General features: G+C 39.9%; 1 protein-coding gene and 1 long non-coding RNA gene across 3 annotated transcripts in view; one reads left to right on the top strand and one right to left on the bottom strand.

Annotated features, from left to right (window-relative positions):
• The window catches only part of cdh11 (cadherin 11, type 2, OB-cadherin (osteoblast)), an 80,901-nt gene extending 71,411 nt beyond the window's left edge, over positions 1 to 9,490 (top strand). For both annotated transcript variants that reach the window (XM_071479891.1, XM_071479890.1), the window contains exons 10-16: positions 165 to 304; positions 867 to 1,003; positions 2,995 to 3,116; positions 3,326 to 3,443; positions 5,102 to 5,353; positions 5,997 to 6,148; positions 6,490 to 9,490. In XM_071479891.1, coding sequence (XP_071335992.1) covers positions 165 to 304; positions 867 to 1,003; positions 2,995 to 3,116; positions 3,326 to 3,443; positions 5,102 to 5,353; positions 5,997 to 6,148; positions 6,490 to 6,855 — 1,287 coding nt within the window. In that variant the 3' untranslated portion in view covers positions 6,856 to 9,490. The remainder of the gene's footprint in view (positions 1 to 164; positions 305 to 866; positions 1,004 to 2,994; positions 3,117 to 3,325; positions 3,444 to 5,101; positions 5,354 to 5,996; positions 6,149 to 6,489) is intronic.
• LOC139622533 (uncharacterized) overlaps positions 1 to 24,301 on the bottom strand; it is a 118,661-nt gene that overhangs the window by 37,925 nt on the left and 56,435 nt on the right. The window lies entirely within an intron of this gene.

Raw genomic sequence — 24,301 nt, 5'->3', positions numbered from 1 at the left:
GTGAAAAGGAAAGTGCATGTGTTTGATCCTGTGCAGGAGTATGTTCATGTGCATTTATGGCAGCACGATAAACAGAGCTTGTATGTATTTATGTGTATGTTTACACAAATATCACAAGTCGTTTTATCAATTCTGCATGTTTGTGTGTGTGTTTGTGTGTGTAGATTTCAGTGGAGGATGCAGATGAGCCTCCTGTGTTTGTAGCTCCCAGTTACACTTTTGAGGTAGAAGAGAACGCACCTGCAGGCACCCTGGTGGGACGAGTCCACGCCAAGGACACTGATGTTGCCAACAATCCTGTCAGGTAGCACAGACAGACACATTTTCACCAAGTCAGGCTTGTAGTGGTGGGAGAATCTGAATCTCCACGCTAGTGTAAACACTGCCAAAAAAAACAACTATTAAACAGTGTTCCTTCAGCTACACTGAACAAACAATATGACTCAGAGAAGCTTGGCTTTACACTCATACTTTTATTCAGAAACAGATTACACATAAAGAAGTTTTCAAAAGAATAAGTAATGCAAAAGAGGATTGCAAAAGCACAGCCAGTCACATTTTTTTAAAAACCCAACTAAAATCCAATCACTAAGTCTTTCAGCAAAGACTCTAGACTTATAAGGTATAAAATATAAAATACATGCCTCACTTTTTTAATTTCATATCTCTACAATAACCAAACTCAAAGCTCAAGATCTGTCTCTTGAAGACATCCTTTTGTTTTCATTGATAAAATTAGGTTAACAAACATTTAAAATCAAGCTGTGTTGTAATTCACATCCAGTTCTTAAAAATTAAATTCTCTATAAATTTCCTATCTAATATATGATAGCACCATTACATATACGTGTTAATTCTCTGTATAGGTACATGATCCCTCGGTACACAGACGTCGAGCAGTTCTTCAGCATTAACTCAGAAGACGGTATGATTACCACAACGAGACCACTGGACAGAGAAGCACAGGCCTGGCATAATATATCTGTCTCGGCCACAGAGATAGGTATGTACGCACACTCACACACATTCTTTGTGTTAAATGTAAGCTACGAACACTCACATACGTCTTATTACCATCATGGTAAGTATTTGGAATCGTTGGTGTTCTGTCTCCACACTCGTACCTATTGGGCATGAATGTGAAGTGACACAATAACTATGAGGTTGTCAGGACTGATTTACTGATATTTCAGCCATTCCAGGAGCAGTTAGTTAAAGAGCAACACTCCGTCTGGATTTGAGCTCAGCTGTTGTCTGATTTGTGCGATTTGTTCTACAGTATCTACTGATATAGGATGGTGAGACAAAGTCAAAGATGAAAAAACAGATGGAAAAATCCCAGATAGCCACCAGGCTGTACATTTGTTGGCATCCAGAGCCCAACCTGTCATTCTGCGGTGCTGGATACACTCCATGACATCTTATGTACAAACTAAATAGATTCAAGCTGCTGTTTTTAATTTTTTTTTCTCTTCGGGTTGGACTAAAGTTAGCATTTTTGCTACGACTGTCAATGACAAACCGCCTAAATCTGGGTAAACTAATTATATATTCAGCTTTAGCCAGGAGGGATTGGCTTTATGCAGATTGCTATGCAGTAAATGCTTGGCGGTATTATTTTTGTTAAATGGATCCAGCTGTTACCCCGGTTAGTGTTCAGTGTCTGGTGTCTAAGGTCAGTTTGTCCATGTGGCATCTTGTATTATTTTCGTGTGACCTTTTAGTCAAAAATAGATACAAACACAGATCTGCTGTGTTTAGTTGGCTATTGATAGATGCTAGTACATTAGTTTTGGTAATTGGTTTTATTAACTGGATGTTCAAATAAGAGGTCACCAGGAAGACGCAGACAAAAATGACAAAATGAAAGAAAATCTGAAGACTAAGTACAAACAGCTGCTGAAGCACCACTAAGAGTTGAAGAGTAGATATCAACTGTTCACTTTAAATTAACTGTTTATTACTGAGATTCTTAAATCACAGAAGTTTGGTTGCTCAGTAATAAAAAAAAAGTGGTTATCTAAAGTGGTTATCACTGAAGCAGTGAAAGAGATGTGAAAAACTACAGTTGAGGCACCACTGAAATTTTAACTGCCCTTCACCACCACAAACTGTACAGAGAGAGTGAGGGGATAAAATAGGGGAATGCCAGTTGACCCACAGGCCCTCCAGAGCTTTCTCTCCCAATCTTCAGCCCCACAAACCCTCTAGCCAGCGAGCCACAGCGGCCCCACCCTGGTATTCTGTGGTTGGGGCTCAAACTCGCAAAGCGCCGCGTGGTTTCTCTGTGGTGTGCTAGACGCCAGACGGCCAGATGGAAATGGGCTCACCGCCCACAAAGCGAGGACCATCGCAGGCTACGGTAACCGCTAACAGGCCCTGGGAAGCTAAATAAATGCCTAGTAATGACAGGGTAGTGGAAAAATCATACTGACTAGAATTGCAAATATGCAAGGCAGGAGAGTGTAGATTTTTTAGATCAATGATAGATAGAGAAATACACTGTTCTTTATCAATCTTTCTCAGTTAATATTTCACATTTACTTCATCCGTCTGTGCTGGCTGTTCAGACATCATTCTGTCTGATTCACACCATTTTTTCTTCATTTTAACCTCCAGCATTCATAACTTCACATTTGTCACTTCTGCATATCCAAACGGTTTTGGTAAAAGCAAGCTAATTGAGTGGCAGACTGTCTGACTGGATATTCTGATGTCTCACAAACTCATGTCTGTAATTTTGCAAATCAAAATAACAAATGGCTGGCTGAGTGGCTGACTGACTGACTGACAGGCAATCTTGCTGGAAAATATTCAGTTAGCTTTGTGTTCAGCGAATGCCAAACATGGATTAGAATACAGACACACGAGCAATCATGCACATTCAAGAGCCACTGACGTTCTGTCTTTAATGACTTTGACACAAATCTTTGTATGCAGCAGAACACTGTTGGTGTTGACTTATACTCTGTATGTGTGTGTGTCCATGTGAAGGAGGCCACCACCAGGACACCAAAGTGCGTGTTAACATCAAAGTGAAAGATGTGAATGACAATTCCCCCGAATTTGCCACCAACAACGAAGTCCTTATGTGTGAAACAGTTGTGCCAGGGAAGGTATGTCCGTGTGTGTGTGTGTGTGTGTGTGTGTGTGTGTGTGTGTGTGTGTGTGTGTGTGTGTGTGTGTGTGTGTGTGTGTGCGCATGTCTGAGTGTGCAAATATTAATTACTATTATTTATTAGTAAATATGCATGCAGCCAGTATTTTACAGTGCTGTCTCACTTTCTGATTTGTGTTTCTCTGTGTTTGTGTTTGTGTTGTTCAGGTTATCGAAACAGTAAGTGCAGTGGACAAAGACGAGATGGCTCACAGACAACACTTCACATTCAGCCTTGCTCCAGAAGTCGCCCACAACCACAACTTCTCCCTCAAAGACAACCGAGGTAGATGACCTTTAAAGCATGATTTTTTCTTTTTTCTTTTGTTTCTTTTTGCTTCTTTCTTGCTTTCTGTTTCTAGCCTTTCCTGGCAGTCAATCTTAGTGTTTCTTCATCTGTGGTCTCTTTCTCTCTCCCCCCTCCCTTCCACTCAGATTAGATCAAAGCATAACCAGATGGAGGCTTACAGTACCTTGTAGAAAGCAGCAGGTGCTCTGAATCTCTCTCTATCTCTCTCACACACACACGAATGCACACATGTCCTGCGGGCTGTATTAATTGCAGCGGGGTCCCTGTCCGTCTGTACATACATCTTAGGGAGGCAACTGATTGAATTAACTTTAGTGAGTACTGGGAGAGAGACTAAAAGAAAGGAAATGTGAGAGAGAAGAGAGGGAGAATATAGACAGTGTGTGTATGGTGCCGTGTATCAGCACCATACACTCTGCAATTTTGTGTACCATTTAGACAGACACACACACACGGATGGTAAGTCACTCTTTCCATCTGCCCAAATACACTCAGATGCCTCAGATCCACACACATGCAATACACACACACAGCTGTCAGGGAGGACCAGTGTTGGAGAGGGCTCAGTACCTTCACTCTCTTCTTTTATTTTACTAATGCAAATGATAGATACTTTGATACTTAATGTTTCTTTGTATTGTCCGAGCACTCTACACTTTCATTTTGTACACATGAATTAAAATGATTGGCAACGTTTTACTGTACAATAAAACGGGGGGGGGGGGCAAAAATAGTATTCAGTGTGTGAGAGATTAAAAAAAAAAAGAGTAGAACCGAGGAGAGAAAAGTATATGTGTAGGAGATAAAAAAAAGGAGAGGGGATGACAAAGCTGCTAATAAGCACATGAATATAGAACGACCAAGTGAAATGAGTGAACAACAACAAATTAACGGGTTGAGTTAGTTGTACACCAGAGAGCCCTGTCTGGTGGCTTTGAACAGGGCAATGTACTATAACTGTCTCCAGTTAAATAAATAGGATCTTCCTCTATAACAGAAAGGTCTGTTTCTGTAGGAATCATATCATGATGTTATCAGACACTAACAACAATCTTACAGTCTTCTCACAGTACAGTAGCATTTTTATTTCCCTTTTTTTTTTTTTTAATGTAATGCTAAATACTATTTGCTTGGCAACAAAGCTTGTGAAATGCCGCCATAGAAACTCAGCCCATTCTTTCTTTGCAATAAAGCCTATGTGACATGACATTATCCACTGTTTGGACAGGGAGGAAGAGAGAGGCAGTCAGAAGGAGGTGTGCTTTACAGGGTGCTGCAGAGGCAGAGCCAGCTGTTAGCCCATGTCATTACAGCAGTTAACAACGGCTTTTGATTAAACTTCCTCCTAAACTGATGAATGCACCCACTATTAATTTTATTTTATTGAATTTAATATCACCAAAGTCACACCTCATTTGTTCTAGTGTATAATATGTGTGTCTGTGTGTGTGGGTGGTGGACACTGGGTATGTGTGGACAGTGATTAACGAGAAAATTGTGAAAAAAAAGTTTAGTATTGGCAAACTCAGCAGGATGAGCAGTACCTACTTTCTTTTACATTCCACAGCTTTAAGAGTGTACTTTTCTACCTATTCATCTTTCTATTTACAAACTACGTCTACCTGTCTCCACAGACAGCACAGCCAGTATCTACGTGCTCCGAAAAGGATTCAGCCGTCTGACCCAGGATGTTTACTACCTTCCAATCGAGATAAATGACAACGGTTTTCCCTCTATGAGCAGCACCAACACCCTGACCATCAGAGTGTGTTCCTGTGACAGCAAAGACACCATCCTCTCCTGTAACGTGGAGCCCTACGTCCTACCTGCTGGCCTCAGCACCGGGGCACTGATAGCTATACTGGCCTGTATTGTCATTCTGCTGGGTAAGGAGCTAAAATTCTGCTTGAAATTGGAGATTTGTTAGGTCAGGATTCAGGTTTCCTCATTGCAACGTGAAATTTCAGTTGTTGTTTACAGAATGAGTCCAAGTCTGTGAACTCGTGGTCTGAAAAATACCAAATGTGCCTCTGATTTATTTTATTTTAAATGTTGGGAACTGAGTCAGTCTGTCCACCTCCACCACTTCATATAAACTGTACTACATCATTTATATACATTTTCTTTTTTTTGATGAAAATGTGTCCAGCCTGCTTCCTAAAACAGGAACTGTTACCACTAGGTAGTAGTAGCAGTTACCCGTCTTCCTTTTTTCATGTACTGTAATGTACTTCCTCATTGTGCCCTCAAAACATTTGTTTACACTGCATTTTATCCATAGTATTACTCAACTGAAAATCTTTCAGAACCAAAGATGTTGATAACCACCTGCGATTAAAATGGCACATGTATAGCACAAAACAATAATTATATTAATTAAACTGTCCGAGGTCTAATTACACTTACTCCCACAGTGCACACTAATTATCTAATGCTCGCTTTTCTTGTTTTTCACAAAGATTGCGTGAGGATTGTTATGTAATTACTAAATGCAGAACAAGTTTTAAATAGTATGTTTCTCTTTGGCAGCAATTGTGGTGTTGTTTGTTGCACTGAGGCGTCAGAAGAAGGAGCCGCTGATAGTGTTTGAGGAGGAGGACATCAGGGAGAATATTATCACGTACGACGATGAAGGAGGCGGTGAGGAGGACACCGAGGCTTTCGACATCGCTACACTGCAGGTATGACGAGGGATAGGGTGGCGGTAAATATCCTAGTATTTTAAAATGTTTGAATACTTTTGATTAAGGAGATAATTGGATAATACAAGTAGTTACAGACTGACTTAACTTAACTAATGCTTATGTACAGTCAGACTACAAATCTGTTTAAATTTTGTTCAAATTCTTCTTCATCTTTTGACTTTATTATTATTGTTTGAATATGATGGATCAACTCTGCCAGCAAATACATTCAAATTTTCTTCAGGTGTTTCTCATTCTCTACAACTTTTACAACTTTCTTTACAGCCTTATCTGAATGTTGGATTTTAAAGCAAGGTGCTCTCTGTCTAACTGTTCAGAACCCAGATGGTGCCAATGGTTTCCTGCCAAGGAAGGACATCAAACCAGAGCTTCAGTTTCCCATTAGGCCCGGTATTGGCCGTCCTGCAGCCAACAGTGTCGATGTTGATGACTTCATCAAGACTCGTATCGCAGAGGCTGACAGCGACCCGACTGCACCTCCCTATGACTCCATTCAGATCTACGGCTATGAAGGCAGAGGATCATTGGCTGGCTCATTGAGTTCCCTCGAGTCTGTCACAACAGAGTCTGACTTGGATTATGACTATCTGCAGAGTTGGGGGCCGAGGTTTAAGAAGCTGGCAGATTTGTATGGGACCAAAGACTGCTGCATTAATGATGCGGATGATGGTGAAGACTCTTAACAGTGGTCTTACTGAGTGGACGCCCCTGATTTCTGATTTACTGATTCCATGAGGTTTTGTTAACTGAGGGTTAACATTCCCCAGTTCCCAATTGTTACCAACTACCAACTGATCAATTCATGTCAATTTGTCAACGAACATTAACAGCTCTTTCTTCCCTGGCGCCTCCCTGGTCCTCCAAGACGATTTGTTAATGAACACATAATGAACGCTTGGACTCAAACCACTCCCAGTTTCCCCAGATCTCTCCTTTCCCTCCTATATCTCTTTCCCTCTCTCTGTTTCTACAGACTTGAGCATTGTAGGGCTGGGAGATTTGTTATGTCAACCATTTGTCTGTTTGAAAGTAAATTGCTGGGGAAAAAAATGTTGCTGTATGATCAAAATGACTTGCTTATAGCAAACTGTTTAGTTTATTAGAGGTTCTATATACTTTTGTGGACTGGATTCACCTACTTCCTCAGTGGTTCCTGAGAGAGATTTTATTTCCTTAACAGGTCCCTGAGTGGTCTTAGCAGGTCTCATAGTAGCTCTCTTTGTGATGTATGTAAAGACACAGTAGAAAGAGAGAAGAGAGCAAATCAAAGTAACTTAAAAGAAAAAGTTAGTATGGGATCCAGCAACTGCCTGATTTTGTGAAAAAGAAATGAAAGGTCACGATGTGTCAGTAGGGTCAAACCGTTCAAACAAAACGCTTTTTTCACATTTGTTGTTGTGTGTGCAGAATTCAGCAGGTACTGTGGTTTAGATGGCATGACAGACTCTGGGTTGTTGATACTGTGAAGATGCTCACAGCATCTTCACAGTATGGTGGCCTTATAATAAATAAACAACAACTCCAGGGGTAAACACAACAAGAGTAACAATAGAGACCGCTAGCTTCAGTAGCTACACACAGACAAACTAACACACGAGGATTGAGTATCTGTGAAAATGCTACTCAAATACCATTTTTTGTACTCCCAAAAAGAGACAAATGAAACATGGATTCAATTTTAAAACTGTGGATGATTCTTTGTTTTCATTCTTCACTGCAAAGAAGACGTGACGCCCCGTCCCCGCCCCTGTGTTCCCATTCCTCCCATCAACAATCACTTCCTATATCAAGTCCACCATACCAATGAATGATCACTTCCTCATTTGGAGTCCACCAATGATGATCAATCACAATGAGTAAAAACCTGTGAGCTCTAAAAATCGCCTTAAACTTAATGGACACTCTTGCAACGCAGTGCATTCTCTTTTTTTCTCTTTTTGTTTCTTTTTGTAACTTGAAAACTATATTCAGAAAGCAAACTATTCTCCATGTTAGGTATGTACAGAGCAATGTGCAGACATGTGATAAATCACTTTGAGGATCCAACTTGCGCCTCGAGCACTCTTAAAACAGAATGTACTGTTTCTGCTAGCACGGTAGATGTAGTCCGAGAAAATGTGCATTGTGTTTTTTTCCCAACACCAGCTATGTTGGCAGCAACATCTGTTGTATCAACATGTGTTGCTATTTCAAGGACCAGTGTGTAGGATTTAGATCTGTTGGCAGAAATGGATTATAATATTCATAAATATGTTTTCATTCGTGTATAATCACCTGAAACTAAGAACTGTTGTGTTTTCATTAGCTTAGAATGAGCCATTCATATCTACATGGGGTGCGGGTCCTCTTCCACAGAGCCCCCAGTGTTGCATCGCCAAGTTTTACAATAGCCAAGAATGGACAAACCAAGCACTAGCTCTAGAGAGGGTCTTTGGCATTTTTACATTACCAGAAGGCCTGTGTAGTTTCTCCTTCACACTTGGAAAGCGTGAGGTACGGGGATGGGTATTCAGTTGGCTGCAGTCTGCAACCTCATCGCCAGATGCCACTAAATCCTCCACACTGGTCCTTTAAACATAAAATGTGCACATTGGAAAATACCACAAGGTGTGTTTTCTTAGCCACATGTACAAAGAGGCTGAAACCAGAACATCCTTTTTAAGCGTGTAGGGTCTTGTTCAATCTTTTTTAATGTTATTATATTATTATGATTATTATTGTTGTTTTTTTATTATTATTATCATTATTATGACAACATTTGTTCTTTCTTTGGCTGCAGCTACACAGGAAAAAAATAATGTTTAACTTTTTGCAGCTCAGATTTGAAGTTCTTATGGTTGTCTCAACATGGAGAGACCACATGGTGCTCTATTTTCAGTTTTAGACAGCTATAAGAAATTTACTGCCAAAAGTTAAATATCACCTTTGGTTTATGCCTGTGTGAATACAACCTGTTTTTCTTTTGTTTTTGTTTCTTTGTTTCTTTTCATAATTTTTTTTCATTATTTGGCATTTTGTCGTTCTTTCTCCCTGTTCAAAGGAAAACTAGCAATCTGTGTTTGTTGCAGTGAGAGAACGCCTCGTTTTTATTCTCTGTCAAGTTTTATGGTACCAATTTGTACAATTTTAAAAGTTCTTATTTTAGTATACATGCAGAATATTCCAGTATTACAACAAAAACATGTTAAGAAGATAAGATTAAAAAAATGTTACAGCATCACACTTATATTTTCTGAACATTGTACTGTTGCTTTACTATGTGCTTCAATCTCCGAAGCGAAAAAAAACTTTGAAATAAATGCTCTTTTTATAAAATTATATTGAACTGTGTGTGAGTAAGCTTTGTGTTAGCATTGGCCATTACATTGCCTGTATTTTACTGAAAGGAAAGCCTTTAGCGGCTATAGTGGCTGTCAGATGGTTTACCTGGGATCCATCTATGGCAGATATTACAGCTCTAAGTAAAGCAGTCTGTCACCTGTGGAGCCAAGTTTAATCGATACTATTTAAATCTGACTTTACTTAAGTCATCTAACACATGAGGTAGTTTGGTGATAAAAGGAAGTAATTGAAAAAAGTAGAATTACCACCTGTGGTTGTATGCCTCCGCCACTCAGAGTAGTTTCAGGTTACATTCTTCTTTTTCCAGAGTCATATAAAATATTAACCATTAGTGTGAAATGTAATAATAATTAACAGAACTACGTCCTCGTTCAGATAGATGTCAGCCCCTTGTTCATCTGAACAAGGCCACTTTGGCAACACCCCCAAAGCTGACCGAACTTTGGGGGTACAAGACAAGGTCATCCACAGTTACCAATCACAAACACACTCGTTACAACCTCATAAAAACCTCTGTGCACTTTCATTTGACAGTACTGGCCTGGTGGACTTTCTCAGCTTTTTGTTGTTGTTTTTTTTTTTTTGTTTTTTTTAAACTTATCAGACACACACAGTTTTTTCATTTTTTTGGTGTATTATGACAAATGACAAATTATTCAGACATTTTTTGTAATCACTTTTATATTTAAGCCACTTGCATACTCCACAAACACATCTTTGGAAAGACCATACAATACTAATTTACCTCCATCATAAATAAACGCCATACACAGGTGCACACAAACAGACACACATACACACACACAGATTTCATTCACTCACTCCTCAGGGAGCAACACTGAGAAAGGTCAGGCTACACTTTGGTGAAACAGCCAAAAAGGTGATATACAAAGAGCAACAGTGAGAAGACAAAGGAAGAAGTGAAAGGAAAGAGGAAACACATCAGAGTGAACAGACAGTCAGAGGGGGGCAAAGGAGTAGAGGACTGGTGCAACAAAACTATAGACTCCTAGACCATGTTGCAGATATATAACGGAGATTTTAATATTCCACTGGGGAAAGTAGTTGTATGAGAATGTGACACTGATATTTCCACTGATCTCTGATCTGGCATGAATATTCTCTGAATTGATCACAGTGATGATAAAAATGTCCAAAAATAGTGAAAAATGAACAAAACACAATTTCATGAGGTTTTCTAATTCAAGCTGCTTGTTTTGTGTAACCAGTGATCCAAAAAAGATATTCAGCTTATTACCATGGACGACAAAAAGCACCGCTGATAATTATATTACCTAATGTATATCCAGAGATTTTTATGCGCAAAAAGATGATGAAATTACTGTCAAAATTGTTCCCAATTTCTTTTCTATTGATCATGTAAAGGATTAATTGTTTTGACTCTTCAATGAATACGTTTAAAACAGTCTGTGTTCTTATTATAAGTGAGGCAGGAGTGAAAACAAGAGAAGGACAAAGAGGTTGGAGACTTTTAAGCTACACTAAGATTGTGATATTAAAAAAATGTCTGCTGTATTAGTCCAGTTCACAAATGGAAATAACTTGTTTCCTGAACAGAAGTGCAGATGATGATTTACCTACAGTGAAATATTTAGGACTGAACAGCAGCTGTCATGTCTCAGTCAGTCCAGCTTCTTTTCTTTGCTGCAGTCAGTTTGTGATTTACCCTGAGGAAACTGTATTTCTGCATAATTGCAGCACAGCACAACAGCTTCTTTCCAAAAGAAACAAAGACAGTGATGTAAATAAGAGAATCCAGCTGTTCGTTCCATAGTTCAACACAGAACAAACAAAGGAGAAAGGGAAGACAGATAAATATTACTAGCAAGTGAATTAAACTAAATATGACATCGAAGGAAAGGGTCGTAAATAGAGATGGAAAGGATGAAGAGGAAAGGGGAGAAAAAGAAATAAGTGAACTTTTTCGCCAACTGTGGTCCCACTGGAAAAGAGGGAGGTGGAGGGAGGAGAGATGAACTTCTGCACCTGACCGAACCCTTTTTGCTGAGTCCCGCTGGGAGAAAGAGAGAAGAGACAGAGCAAAATCGAAGGAGAATCAATCAGAAAAAGGAAGAGGACAAGTAAACTATTGTGTCTGTCAGCTAGAGGTGAGAAAGGGGAAGGAGGGAGGAAGGAGAAGACATGGAGGAGAGGACGTGTAAAAGAATGAGTTCAAGAAGAGGGGAGGCTTAAAAAAAGCAGAGGATACGGCAAGGATGAAGAGAGGGGAGGTGAACTTTTGCACCTGTTTATGCAAACTTAGCATCTCCAGCTGGGAGAGAGACAGATGCATTTACAAGGACAATCAGGTTTGGCTGGTTAAAGAAAGAAAAAAAAGGTTTAAATAGCTAATGGGCCACATGTGATCTTATTAGGGAATAATATAATCAGATATTTTAGAAGTTTAAACAGCCATCAGAAGATCAGCAGGCTGTTGCACCAACTAGCATGTCTGCAATGTCAAGGGTAGGCTAATGTGAATGGTCAAGATGATTAAGATGGAAGCTTTCTGTAAAATGCAGTAATTATATTTTTGATATGACAAATATCTGCATAATCATATATTCTGGATTTTTCAATGGCGGAGAGGAAGTAGATTTCATTCTAAGAGATCTTGGGTTTTAGGCAGTTCAACTTTTGTGGAAAAACATCACACACAAATAATTTTTCAAAGTAAAGTATTCCTATTTGTCTTAAAATGTGACTGGAGAGTAAGTAGCCACAGTGCAGCTGACCAAAGAGAAGTGGTTAAACTAAACTAAAGCTAAATAGTCAGAACCAAACTTCCATCTTAGCTGGTTGAAACAGGCAGCAGCACATTGTGTGTGTGTCAGTCTGTGTATGAGTGAGTCTGTCCCATGCTCGTTATTTAAATCCTTAAATACCTAATCTCCATGAGTCCCCTAGGAGCCAGACACCATTCTGCCCCACAAAATCTCATCGGTGGACACTGTGTGTTTGTATGTGTGTGAGGGGACAGGATGATAGTGCAGGTGTGTGTGTGTGTGTGTGTGTGTGTGTGTGTGTGTGTGTGTGTGTGTGTTGGATATGTGAGTCACCAAAGAGAACAATGTTCCCACCAAAATATGTAAACACTCAGGTTGTTATCCTGTGTTTGTGCATGATGTACCAAAGTGACATTGTTAGTATTCATGTCAAAAATGTCCTACGCAGCAGTTTGGATTAATCTGCAGCTCACACTCTGTTTTTTGTGCCTCATGTGGCGAAAACACTGCTGCTTTGTCTATGCATGGTAATACCACTGTGGGTGTGTGCTCCAGCCAGGGCTTGTGTACTTGTGTCCTCATATGCTTTTATTGTTGTGTAGACCAGTTTTGGACTGTGAGGCTGAGGACATTTGTGGAAAGTTAATGAATTTTGTCTGGTGTTTGACTTTAGGTTTAGTTCTCAGGGTTAGACTTAGGTGTAATAAAGTAACTAATACAATGACTCTGTGACAAATCACTGTCTATGTTGCTCAGTTTGTTTCCATACAGCATTCTCCTTGTGCTATAATACCTTGTGCACTTGAACATTGTGGGAAGAAACTGAAAAAGCATGATTCAGCAGCTTTAGAGAAAGAAGACTGGGAGAAAAAATACAAGTCATCTGAAGTTTTTAGCCTTTCTTCTTCCTTTTACTTTCTACACAAACTTTCTAGCTGAGCTTGTGGCTGGCTTACATGACAGAGGTCTTTAAAATAATCAAATATCTAATGAAAACACTGATTTATGTGGAGTAACAATTTGTAGTCGCCATCTCACCTGTGTTAACGTTAAATTAATCCACAATCACCAAGGCTGCAACGGTTTAGAGGAGAAGAAAGCATTTGTTACCTCTTTGTTTACCTCCCTTCATCTCACTTTTATAATCTTTCTGTACCTGACACCAATTCTGATTTATCTCCTTCTCTGTTTTCCTTCTGAATCTCACCTTCCTCTCACACTTGTCTTTTTCCTCTTTCATTCTTCTTCTCTTTCTGTCCATGTCTCTCTGCCTCTCGCTCCTCACTCCCCTGTTAAGATAATTACAGTTCATTCTGTGTCAGTGTGTAGGGGGATCCCAGGCTGGCTGAAGCCTGATTAGTTTTTAATCATGAAGTGGCACTTGAGTAAACAGGGAAATATTCTCCCCGTCACTCCAGAGAGAAGAGAAGTGTGTGTGAAATAGTTTGTGTACAAGCTGGATGGATGTCCTTGGGTGCACTACAAACAGACAGACAGTAAGTTAATTAACCAGTCAGGCAGCCCATCAGTAATGTGGTTATTCATTCAGTTTGCCAGTGAGTCTGTAAGTTGGTTAGATGCATGGGGAATGTGTTTTTGTATCAACTGGATGTCCTTGAATGAACTGCAAACAGAAACACAGCAAGCAACCGCTCACATGGTAAATTAACCCATTAGTCAGGTTAATTACAGTAAATTACTGAGATGGAAAGTTAGTCAGTTATTTAAGGAGTCAGCCAATCCAACATTTTCTAAGTATATATCATTCAGTCATTCGGTTTGGCAGTTATACGGATCTTTCAGCATGAACCTTAATCCAACAGGCATTTGACAGATGGTAAAATGAGGGACATGGCCAAATCTGACAAAATCCAAAACAGCACTAACTCTCTCAAGATTAAATTATAAAGTAAACCTTTAAAGCTTTTCAGTTGTTATGAACTCATCACTTAGATGCCTATAAATGCACATCTTGATTTGTATTCAACCTTCTTCAGCTGTAATAAAGATATTAAGGTCAATATTTTACACAAGAACATAGTACTTTTGGACAGATACGGCTGAATTTGCAGAATTGTGTAAAGAGGCATTAGAAGTGCTTTGCTAGCTGCAGAAAATGTGACCTCAAATATGCAAAAGTGACCTGAAATGTGGTACATTCTGCTTGTTGGGGATGTGTTATTCAGTTTTAACAGTGGGTAAATGTAAACCAACCCCTTCTTCAAAAGACTAAATCATTAGCTAATAAATTCCATTCTTGAAAGCAATTCTGGTGGTGTTTTATAAATTTGCTGAGGCTGAAACTCAAAACTGTTTGGTGACAGTTGACACTGTCAGGCATGCCCTCAGGTGGGAAACTTTTTTCAGTCACAAGGATCAACACAGCAGCAAACTCTGGCCCAGCTACTGCAGCAGCTAAATCGCCGCCCTCTGGTTCACCTGCTGTGTGTCCTGGGGAAATGTGAGGGGAAAAAAGGGGTTTTCATGCAATTTCAGAGAAACTGAAGGTTGTGTTGGCAATTAGTTGAGTTAAAAGCTTAGCACTGTTTGAAGCCACCAGCTGGACTATTATGTGTCAGAATCTGGGTTGGTACTCTAAGCTGTGTCATAGGAAGATTAAATGGATCCCCAAATGACTGAGGACAAATGGTATTCAAGCCTATAGGCAGATTTGTTTTAAAAATGCCTCTTTAAATGATGATGAAGGAAATCCTAGTTCCTAGTTCCCTAATCCCAAAAATGTTAAAAAATAAATGCATACCCTCCAAGATGATGGCTGTGAATGCACTGAAACATTACATCAAATCTATCTATCTATCTATCTATCTATCTATCCATCCATCCATCCATCTATCTGCCTTTCATCTTGTGCTGTCCATCTAACAACATTTGTTCTAATAGTCTCCTACATAGATCCATGTCTGGAGGTCACTGTCTTTATACTCACACACACACACACACACACACACACACACACACACACACACACACACACACACACAAGGATCCAAGGACGTCTCTTATATGTGGATTCAATATGTAGTCACATGCACATACATTAAAAAAAATAGAACTGCGTGCACACAAAATCCTGCACATTCACACAGAGAAGGGACAGCAGTCTCTCTGATGGAGCGGTAATGACCTATGGGACCTGATGAATCAAACTGCAGCTCTCTGGTTTTGTATGTGTGGGGCTGTTTTGGTGCACATCTGAAGCTGAATATAACAAAGGGGGGGTTACGGAGAGGGCACTTTTACAGAGGAGAGACAACAGCCAGCAATGAGAGCAGAAAAAAAAATGTGTGTGTGTGTGTGTGTGTGAGGGGGAGAAGGACAATGCAAGCCTGTGTGTCAGTGAGTGAAGGTTGTGTAAAAGCAATCAGTAGCTTGTTTAATCTTTCAGAAAGAGAACTTGCTCATTTCCATAATCATCATCTCTCTTTTCCTGATCCCCCTGACTGCTTTGCAGCAAAGCCACCAGTCCGAGACAGTGAGGCAAGTCTGTGCAGAGACCATCTCCTCCTCTCCTGTGGTCCTGTTCTCCAGATCTGTTCCCATAATCCTCCTCTAGTCTCATCGACCACCTGCACTTGAAGGTGGGGTGAAAATCCTGCCATCATAGAGAGGCGTAAGACACAATCATGTCCGACAGTCTCTCCTTGAAGGTATTCATTAAAATTTGACAGAAATTGTAAAGAATGAAAAAGACACCTCGAGAGAAGTTCCCTGCTCACTAGCTCATCTCTGGACACCTGGCCAATTGCTATGTGAAGTGGGAATGATTGTCAGATTGGCTGTTTTGGAAAGTTACAGATATTCTTCTCCCTCTGACCACTTTAGGTAAGAGTTAGCCCCTGTAATGTATTCTACAAGCCTGTGGAGGTTCCAGTTTAATTTCTTACTGAGCCGGACAGGGAATTTCATTCTCATAATATGATAGTGTCACCCTTGGAGCAATCAAAACCACACAGCAGTGATAAAATCTTAATTTTAAAATCCTGTGTTTCCCCTACTATTACCTTGGGGGGTGGGACGGCCTAACTCCCCACAAACCCCACCACCACCTCCAAAGAAACCAAAGGAAAAATAAACATTAATGTTATTTACCTAGTGTATGTGCACTGTCATTTATGGCTTATCGCTCCTCTGCTTTTTGCTTCACCGTGTGTGTCTCAGCCCCTCAGAGGAGCAGAGGAGCGACAGATCGTCAACTCATTATTTTAAGTGCAATTAAAAAAAGAAGTGTTCTAATCCCTTATAAAAGTAAAGATGGACAGACATCGAGGGCAAACATCTGAACGTCAGGCCAAAATATCAGTGTTTTGAATTGGACACAATGTGGCAGCAGTGGTGAGGATGCTGGCAGGACGCAGGATTTATTCATGATTGGACCAAATTCTTGTGCCTGGATCATCATTCAGACGAAGGCTCTGGTTTCAAATTTTCCTCACGGTGTAAATGTTCAGCATGCAGGAGTTTACTTGAAACTTTGTGTAAGGCTCTGACCTCAATGTCTCCCACTGGCATCTAAAGAAAGAATAGGTGTGCAAAGAACTTCTGTCTCACATAATCCAGCACACAAATTGCCTTCCTGTCTCCTCAGTGAACTACTGCCAGTTCTATAGCCTGTGACTTCTATCATCCCATCATACCAGCATGCATTAGGTGACAGGTCTGGAGCCACAAAAATTGTTTTTTGCTCATATTGTTGTTGGATTTCCAATACCGCACATGGAAGAAATTCAGCTTGCATTGTGATAAGAATGTCTTGGTACGGCAATCTGGAAGCAAGACTGCCATAATGAAAGGAAGAGCGAAGAAAAGCCATGCAGATGCAGACATGAATGCATTCAGCCAAAATATTTTTGGCAAAGTGAAGGCATACAATAATGATCTCTGCAATTTAGAGCAACACACTTAAAAGTGTGTCTACAGCCAGTGTCACCTGGTAAATCATATTAAATGTGCAACACATGGGGCTGGAGCCAGCTGTCTTTATAACTCAGTAACATTTGACTGGACAAACAAACCACATCTATCATCTGACTGGAACAATTGTGCCTCTGATGTTTGAGCTGCCAAATTCAAAACACTCTGATCGGACCAACCAAAAATCTGTTATCTGATTGAATCCCCTATAAAAGCACGTGACTGGTTCACATGCAGGCGCCATCTGATCAACAGCCTGGCCCAAATAAACGTCTCTGGTGGATGGACAAGCTGAAAGGACACCTCTGCACCACCAAGGTTACACACAACACTGATTCTGACACAAAAGAAGATATTACAGCCATTTGAGCTACAATAGTGCCGGCACCAGAAACACAGAAAAAGCAGGGGGAAAGGGGGGACAGGGAAGAGAGACTAGATTAATCCCCCCTCCCCTCTTCCATTTAGCATCAACTGAACCCACTCATATTTAATGCATTTTTAATGAACTGATCTTTCATTGCAAATCTAAAGCTAATTTGGTGTGTTATGAATCCTCTTTGCTGGTTAGCCAACGTGCTAAAGCTGACAGTCGTTGTGATGTTGTGTGTGCATGTGCACGTGTGTGTTTTAAAGGGAGATTGCTGCAGTGATATGTGTGCATGTGCAGGGTATCTGTGTTTCTGTGTGGCCATGTGCATGACAGTTGTTTTGGTGTGTGTATTGGTGAGGACTTTGCTGAGGCTGTGTGTGGCTCACAGATGGGTTGGATATGCAGAGTGGGCACAGAGGGGCTGGCTGAGCTACAAGCTATATCAGCCAACAGCATCATTACTCACAATTAGACCCTAAACAGATTAAAGAATAGGGTGACAACCAGCCAGCCAGGCAGTCACATAGAAAGAAAGAAATTGTGTCATTACTTGCCCTGGTTTCAAAGTTTTAGTTTATTTCTTGTTTGTTGTTCCTTCATTCTGATTTCAGAACCATGAAGTGTTTATTTGTACTTTTTTCACTGTGAAGTTTTGAAGTCAAGTTCTTTGGATCTGCCTTCATAACTTTGACTTAACCTCTAGACCATGGAGTTGCTTTACTTCTAATGGTTACACATAAATGCAGGCTGAAGCCCTCTCTGGTTATTAGTATTACCAGGAGAGGCTGGTAATTTGGTTTTGCCCATGCACACTGGTAATTTCAATCAGTCATCCAGATGGTAAAATAATTTACTAGAGGTTTATGGCAAACCAGGGACACTGCACACCACAACACCAACAGTACAGAAAAACATGCAAAACTCAAACGACTGTTGCTGCTTCATCCTGCCTCAGGTTTTAGTCTTGTGTCTCAGTCATGTGGTTGTTTTTTTTTAAACCACCTTGGATTGACATTTGTGAACTCTGACAGTTAACATGATGAATATTTCAGTGAGAAACGACAGCCAGTAGCAATGATAATGCTAAATTAGGCTATGCAGGAAGTTAGCTCCAAAGGTACATGGAAATTACCTGCGTGTGTCTAAATACATCAACTGACAACAAAGCTTAAATATTTTTTTAAAAATCATTCATTAGAATTCAGTTGCAAAAAGAGGTTTTGTGGTGTGAAATCATTTATGTTATGGTGCATAGCTCATCAGGTCATTTTTATTGAGAACAATCACTTTGTAGGAGCAAGCACCAGGTGCAGCATCTCGTCATGCTCTGCACTCGTGGCACTGTGCTTCTTTTGACTGAGACATATTTTGATGAATAAGATCAATTTATTAATTTCTACATTCAAACCTTTCACCCAGTGGGACCAAATGGTGCCATGTAAAATTCCCTTATGTTCTCTGTAGTCTCTCTTCTCTGTACACTTTATGTCAAAGACATAAAAAGAAAAATGTTCCTCGTGTTAGAGAGAGTAATTGAGCACATGGTGATGTCTCTAGAGGTTTGGATGTGACAGGTTATACTGAGGTGTATAATTGAAGCTTCAGGCACACAGTAACTGCAGTCTAGACATTGTTAATTGATTTGTCAAAGAAAACTTCAGAATAAGTAAAATCTCTGCTCAGAATGGGATAACAGGGTCTGCCTTAGGCCTCACTTCTGTTTTTCTTGTACCTGTGTACACCGACAACTGCAGACATCACCAATGTGTTGTTGGTTTTTTTTATTTATACTCCACTCGGACAACACATTCAGTACATGCACAGTAGATTGTCCTCTGCATGTTCTGCGCATGAACACTACGAATCGAACTCAAATTTACATTTTACAAATTATTTCTTGTTATTTGAAGAAAAACTTATGGGACATGACTGTGCCTCTAGGAGAGTGACCCTGAAGAGGCGTCTTACTTCACATCAGGCTGTTTTAACTTAGGCTCAATTAGGGACATAACCCAAGTCACATCTGCTAAACAATTCCTTACCTACTTGGCTTTCAGTGACTGGTTTTGTTTTTTGGGCGGCAGAATAAATAATGACAGAGGCTTTAATGTTAGATACATGAATGAATTAGAGGTTTAGATTTAAGCTGTTAAATGTTCTTGTGTGATTTTGGAAAGATAGATTGAGTGTAGTCAGTCAGTTTACAGTGGCTTCTTTTATTCACTGTGACTTTTAAAATTAGGATTATGATCAGATATTACTACTCTTTAGATCAACAGTTTAGTGAGGCCATTGAGGCCCAGATTAGACAATGTTAAACATACAATGGTCTATAACAGATTTTTCATAACACTTTCGGAGCATTGATTAATTCACCGTCATAACAGACAAAACCAAGTTTTCCAAAAAAGTCCTCATGCAGTATCAGTCATGCAGCATCAATTTACACGGGTGTGTCTGGGTTAGTCTGCCACACCCTCTCTTTTTAAATCAAACTGAAAATACAGTAAATGTACACCTGAGAGAGTTTGGTACGTTTCCATGCCAATGTTAGGCTTCATAATACTTATTACTGAGTCATTCTTATTTACATGCCTCATTTCATAAACCCACCCTCGTCCTCTAAGAACTGGTAATAAAGGCACGATCTCAATTCAAATTCACAGGTACTAAATCTTAACCAGCACACTCAGCAGCTGATACCAGCCAGATGTCCTAATCTGCCTGTATGGAAGTCCTATGCTTTAAAGTGTAATAATTAGAATATAAAAGGAGGACAAAGAGTCAAAGGGTATGATTTCACTTATATTTCTTATCTTTATCCTTTTTTGCAATTTATTTTTTCTGTATTCCCTTTCTCTCTTCTGTCCTCTTTCTAATACCACCTCCTCACCATCTGAGATCGTTCATTTATATTTCTTCTCTTCTCATTTTCTCCTCTATTTCTTTTTTCTGTCTGCCCATCCACCCTCCTTTCCTCTCCTCTTTCCCATCTCCTTCCCTCTCCACCATCGTCCATCCTCGACATTTTCCCCTCTCCTCTTCTCATTCTCTCCTCCGCCTCTCCTCCTCCTCCTCCTCCTCTCCTGACAGAGCTATGAATAACAATTAGAGGATATACAAGTCACAGAGAAACCATTTAAAAGTTTGAAATCACTTCTCTGTAAAGTATCAGCCTGTTTCAGCCGAAAGGAGGGAAGAGAGGGTTATGGCTAAAACCAGGTCCGTCACCGAGGATACTGAGAGAAAAGGGGGGAAATTATTATTTCTCCTCCACCCTGCTGTCTGCCAGTCCTCAGTAAAGAGAGAGAGAGAGAGAGAGAGATTATTTATCAGTCGTTCCTGTCTGGTGCCCAGAGAGAGCTCTAGTTATCATGTGAGAGGGGCTTCAACAGCAACACAAAGAAACTCCGCTGATTGTCGTCGTCATGCTGCTGCAGGTTTAATAACAAGATGGTAACAAAGAAATGTCTTTGGCTTGCTGCTTATTAAACAAGCTGCTTTGACAATGTGTGTGAAGCTGAGGTGAAGGCTGTTTTAGTTTATTTTGGGATAGGCTCTGCTTCTGTGGTGCGGTGGCACACCTTTCAACATGTGAGCAGAATATATTAACAAGTTTGGAAGCTGTGCGTCGCTGGCAGGGCTGGGCTGGTTTTTACCTGACATAATCTAAGGGATTAATCTAAGGAGCCGTTAACAATTCTCATTTTCATTTTTTTAAATCAGCACCACAAATGTCCTGACTAAAAACTAAGAATACATCAAAATTAAATTGCAGTTTTATTTGCAGCTTTTTTAACAAGGGTATTTTAGCACATGCATCATGTAACACAAATAAAATTTTATCTAATCCAGTCCAAAAATTAAATAAAGCAAAAAAGATATCCATTTGTGAGGCTTACAATGTTCTGTTTTTGAGACCAAAAGAAGTTAATTAATCCCTCAGGTTAATTTCTCTTATTTCCTAATATTGTACCCAGTTAAAAACTGTTAATAAGCTACAGATATGTTTGCATTTTTCAAGCAATGTCATTTGGTTTGCACTTCACTCTTCAAATCTGTCATGCTTCCCTCCAATTGCTGCCTCAGTGGATTCCTGTGTGTGCAAGACATGAATCTGTTTAACTTTCAGCACCCATTTTTGCAATGCAAAACTTTCAGGGTCTATTTCGTTGTATAAAACTTGATGACAGGACACATGTTAGAGCTCCGTCTGTCAGTTTTTAAAATCACCACAGCAACATTTTCCAAGCATTTTGAGAAGAATTCACAAGCGTGGGACAGCCATTCAATGTTGGTCTGGCATCATGTAGCAAGGCCAGAGATGTTCAGTTAAGTGTGGAAACCTCATGGAAAGAGATTGGTCATCCACCACAAAAAAATTCCACAATTTTCTCCCTGCATCAGCTTCACTATGTGCTTGTTTGGTGTAGGGCTGTCAATTTTTCCAAAAAGTTTGAACGAAGTTCAAATGACACGCACTTCAATCAAATGAATTTGCATGAATTTGCATTGCAGATTCTAATATCTTACCAGGGATGTCATTTTTAGGAGCTTCTGTCAAGAGCCCTGCTGAAGATGAGTGTACCGAATAGCAGGCAGCCATGCGAGGTTGTACACTTGGCGTTTCTCTGCTCGTCCGTGGGGCTTCTGCAGCCTCACTTGCGTGGCAAGCTAACAGCTCGAGTCTGCAGATTTAAGTTGTTCTACGGTGAAAACCTCAAAACACTTCTTCTCAGATGCTTTGGTGTCGTGACTGCCCGGACATCTTTGTTTGCTAGTGTCTTCCATTTACGTAGAAAACATTGCTAGCTACTTAGTTCACTGATAGGTCCACAGGTACACAGTAGGTCAAGCTGATAGTGAAGTTTTAAAGCGCCCTCTGCTGGATTACCAAACAAACTACTCCAAACAGTCTTTTGCGCTTATGTGCTGAAAAATTTGAATCTTGAACAGGTCATTAAATTTCTACTTTTTTTTCTCTCCATGTCCGAACAAATATTTAAATTTTGAATAAAAAATACCAGCCTTAGTTTGGGGTTTGTCACACTTCTTCATTCCTTTCAACAAGTTTATTGTCCTTGTAGTTTTTTCTTAACTCAACACATTCTTTGATAGAATGCTTTAGTAAGTAGTAAGTTTAGTAAGTTTGTGGTGCTGAAGCTTCAAGTACAGAATCCTTACACCTAAAAAGTCAGTCATGTGTTGTATATTGTTGCTTAGGTTTGTCCTTATTTAGTGCAAAATACAATCATGCGGCTGCAATAATTCCTAAACAGCTTCGTATTTTCCAAAACTGCTGGAATAAAACATTAATAAACAGAGCAGCGTTAGGCAACACCGCACCACACTGCCAACCCTCTCCCACCACCACCCCCATTTTTGAATCCCCCTCTGCTAAACAATTTCCACCACAGTCACCTCTGTCCCTTGCACTGCGTCACGCTGGCTAATTGAAATTGGCACATTTAATTTAGCCCCAGAGCCAGCTTCATTCCAGTGATGGATGGCAGTGGATGAGTGTAATTGAACTTTGGAGAAAAGAGGAAGGAAGCAAAGGAGGAGACATCAATTAGCATAACCTGACTGGCCACTTCATTTATCAGCAGGGACTGAGCACTTGGAATAGAATAGAATAGAATAGAATAGAATAGAACAGAATAGAATAGAATAGAATAGAAATTAGTGAGCTTAATGTACTGTCTGCTTCAGTTTGCATTTTTGCAGTAAAAATGCAGAAGACAAGAGAAAGGGAACACAAGTGTAGTCTGCAGTGTAACTGACAATTAAGATCTCTGATTGCATTTCATCTCTCCGTAATGCAGAGGAAGGCTGTGCCGTGCCTGTCTTTTTAGCTCATTTACTCTCTTTTACATAAAGTTTTATTTTTGGAGTGTAGATTCCTGTCAAGCCTCTGTTTCTCTGATACCTTGTCTGTGCATTTTAATTTTCCCTTTTTCATCCTTGTGTTGATTTTACAAGCAGTCACTGCCATCAGCCCACACTGACACCACTTCATATACTGTATATATGTATCTGCTTTCATAACAGCTCATTCCTTTATTTTCTTTATTTTATTATTCACACTGTATTTCACATCTTGATTCATGCTCATGTCTCTCCGATGTTTTCCTGAATCAGGCTGATATTCTTTCATAATTGGCAGGAGGCTGTATTCTACCTGTCAGCTGTGATTAAGTTGCACTAACAACTGATATAAATGGCAGGTCTGTGTGTCAGCTCTGTTTTCCCTGTGATTGTGAGAAAGCTGCATCAAGCTTACAACAGAATAACAATTCAGGTGCATGTAAATGGAGACTGTATGTGCGTTGGGCTCTTGGTGCTGGAAGACCAAAACCCATGTGCATTCTCTTTTAACCCATCTTGGGCGTGAATTTCTGCAACACTAAATTTAATGAGCATGAACGCACCATAAATAATAATAAAAATAATTTGATACCAGACGTGCATGTTATTACAGAGTCAAACTGTTGGCAATAATATCAAAGCTGCTCTGTAGCTCAACCTTTCATATTCAATTCTCCAGATGCTGATTTATTCTTCAGTTATGGCATTTAGCTTCATCGAATTCGATGTGCAAATATGTAGTACTGTGGCCAATGAATACGAGGACATGTCACTGAAAGTGAAGAAAATGTCATATGGTTTAAACAGTGTGTATTGTTTGGGAAAATAAAAATCATAGGAGTGGTCTGGTGGCTTCGAGCTGCCCAA

Source organism: Trachinotus anak, unplaced genomic scaffold (genome assembly GCF_046630095.1).
Source record: "Trachinotus anak isolate AG129_WGS33_773 ecotype Australia unplaced genomic scaffold, CSIRO_AGI_Tana_v1 ptg000007l, whole genome shotgun sequence".
Taxonomy (NCBI): domain Eukaryota; kingdom Metazoa; phylum Chordata; class Actinopteri; order Carangiformes; family Carangidae; genus Trachinotus; species Trachinotus anak.
The sequence above is the reverse complement of the archived record's forward strand: the minus strand, read 5'-3'. Positions and strand labels throughout refer to the sequence as shown.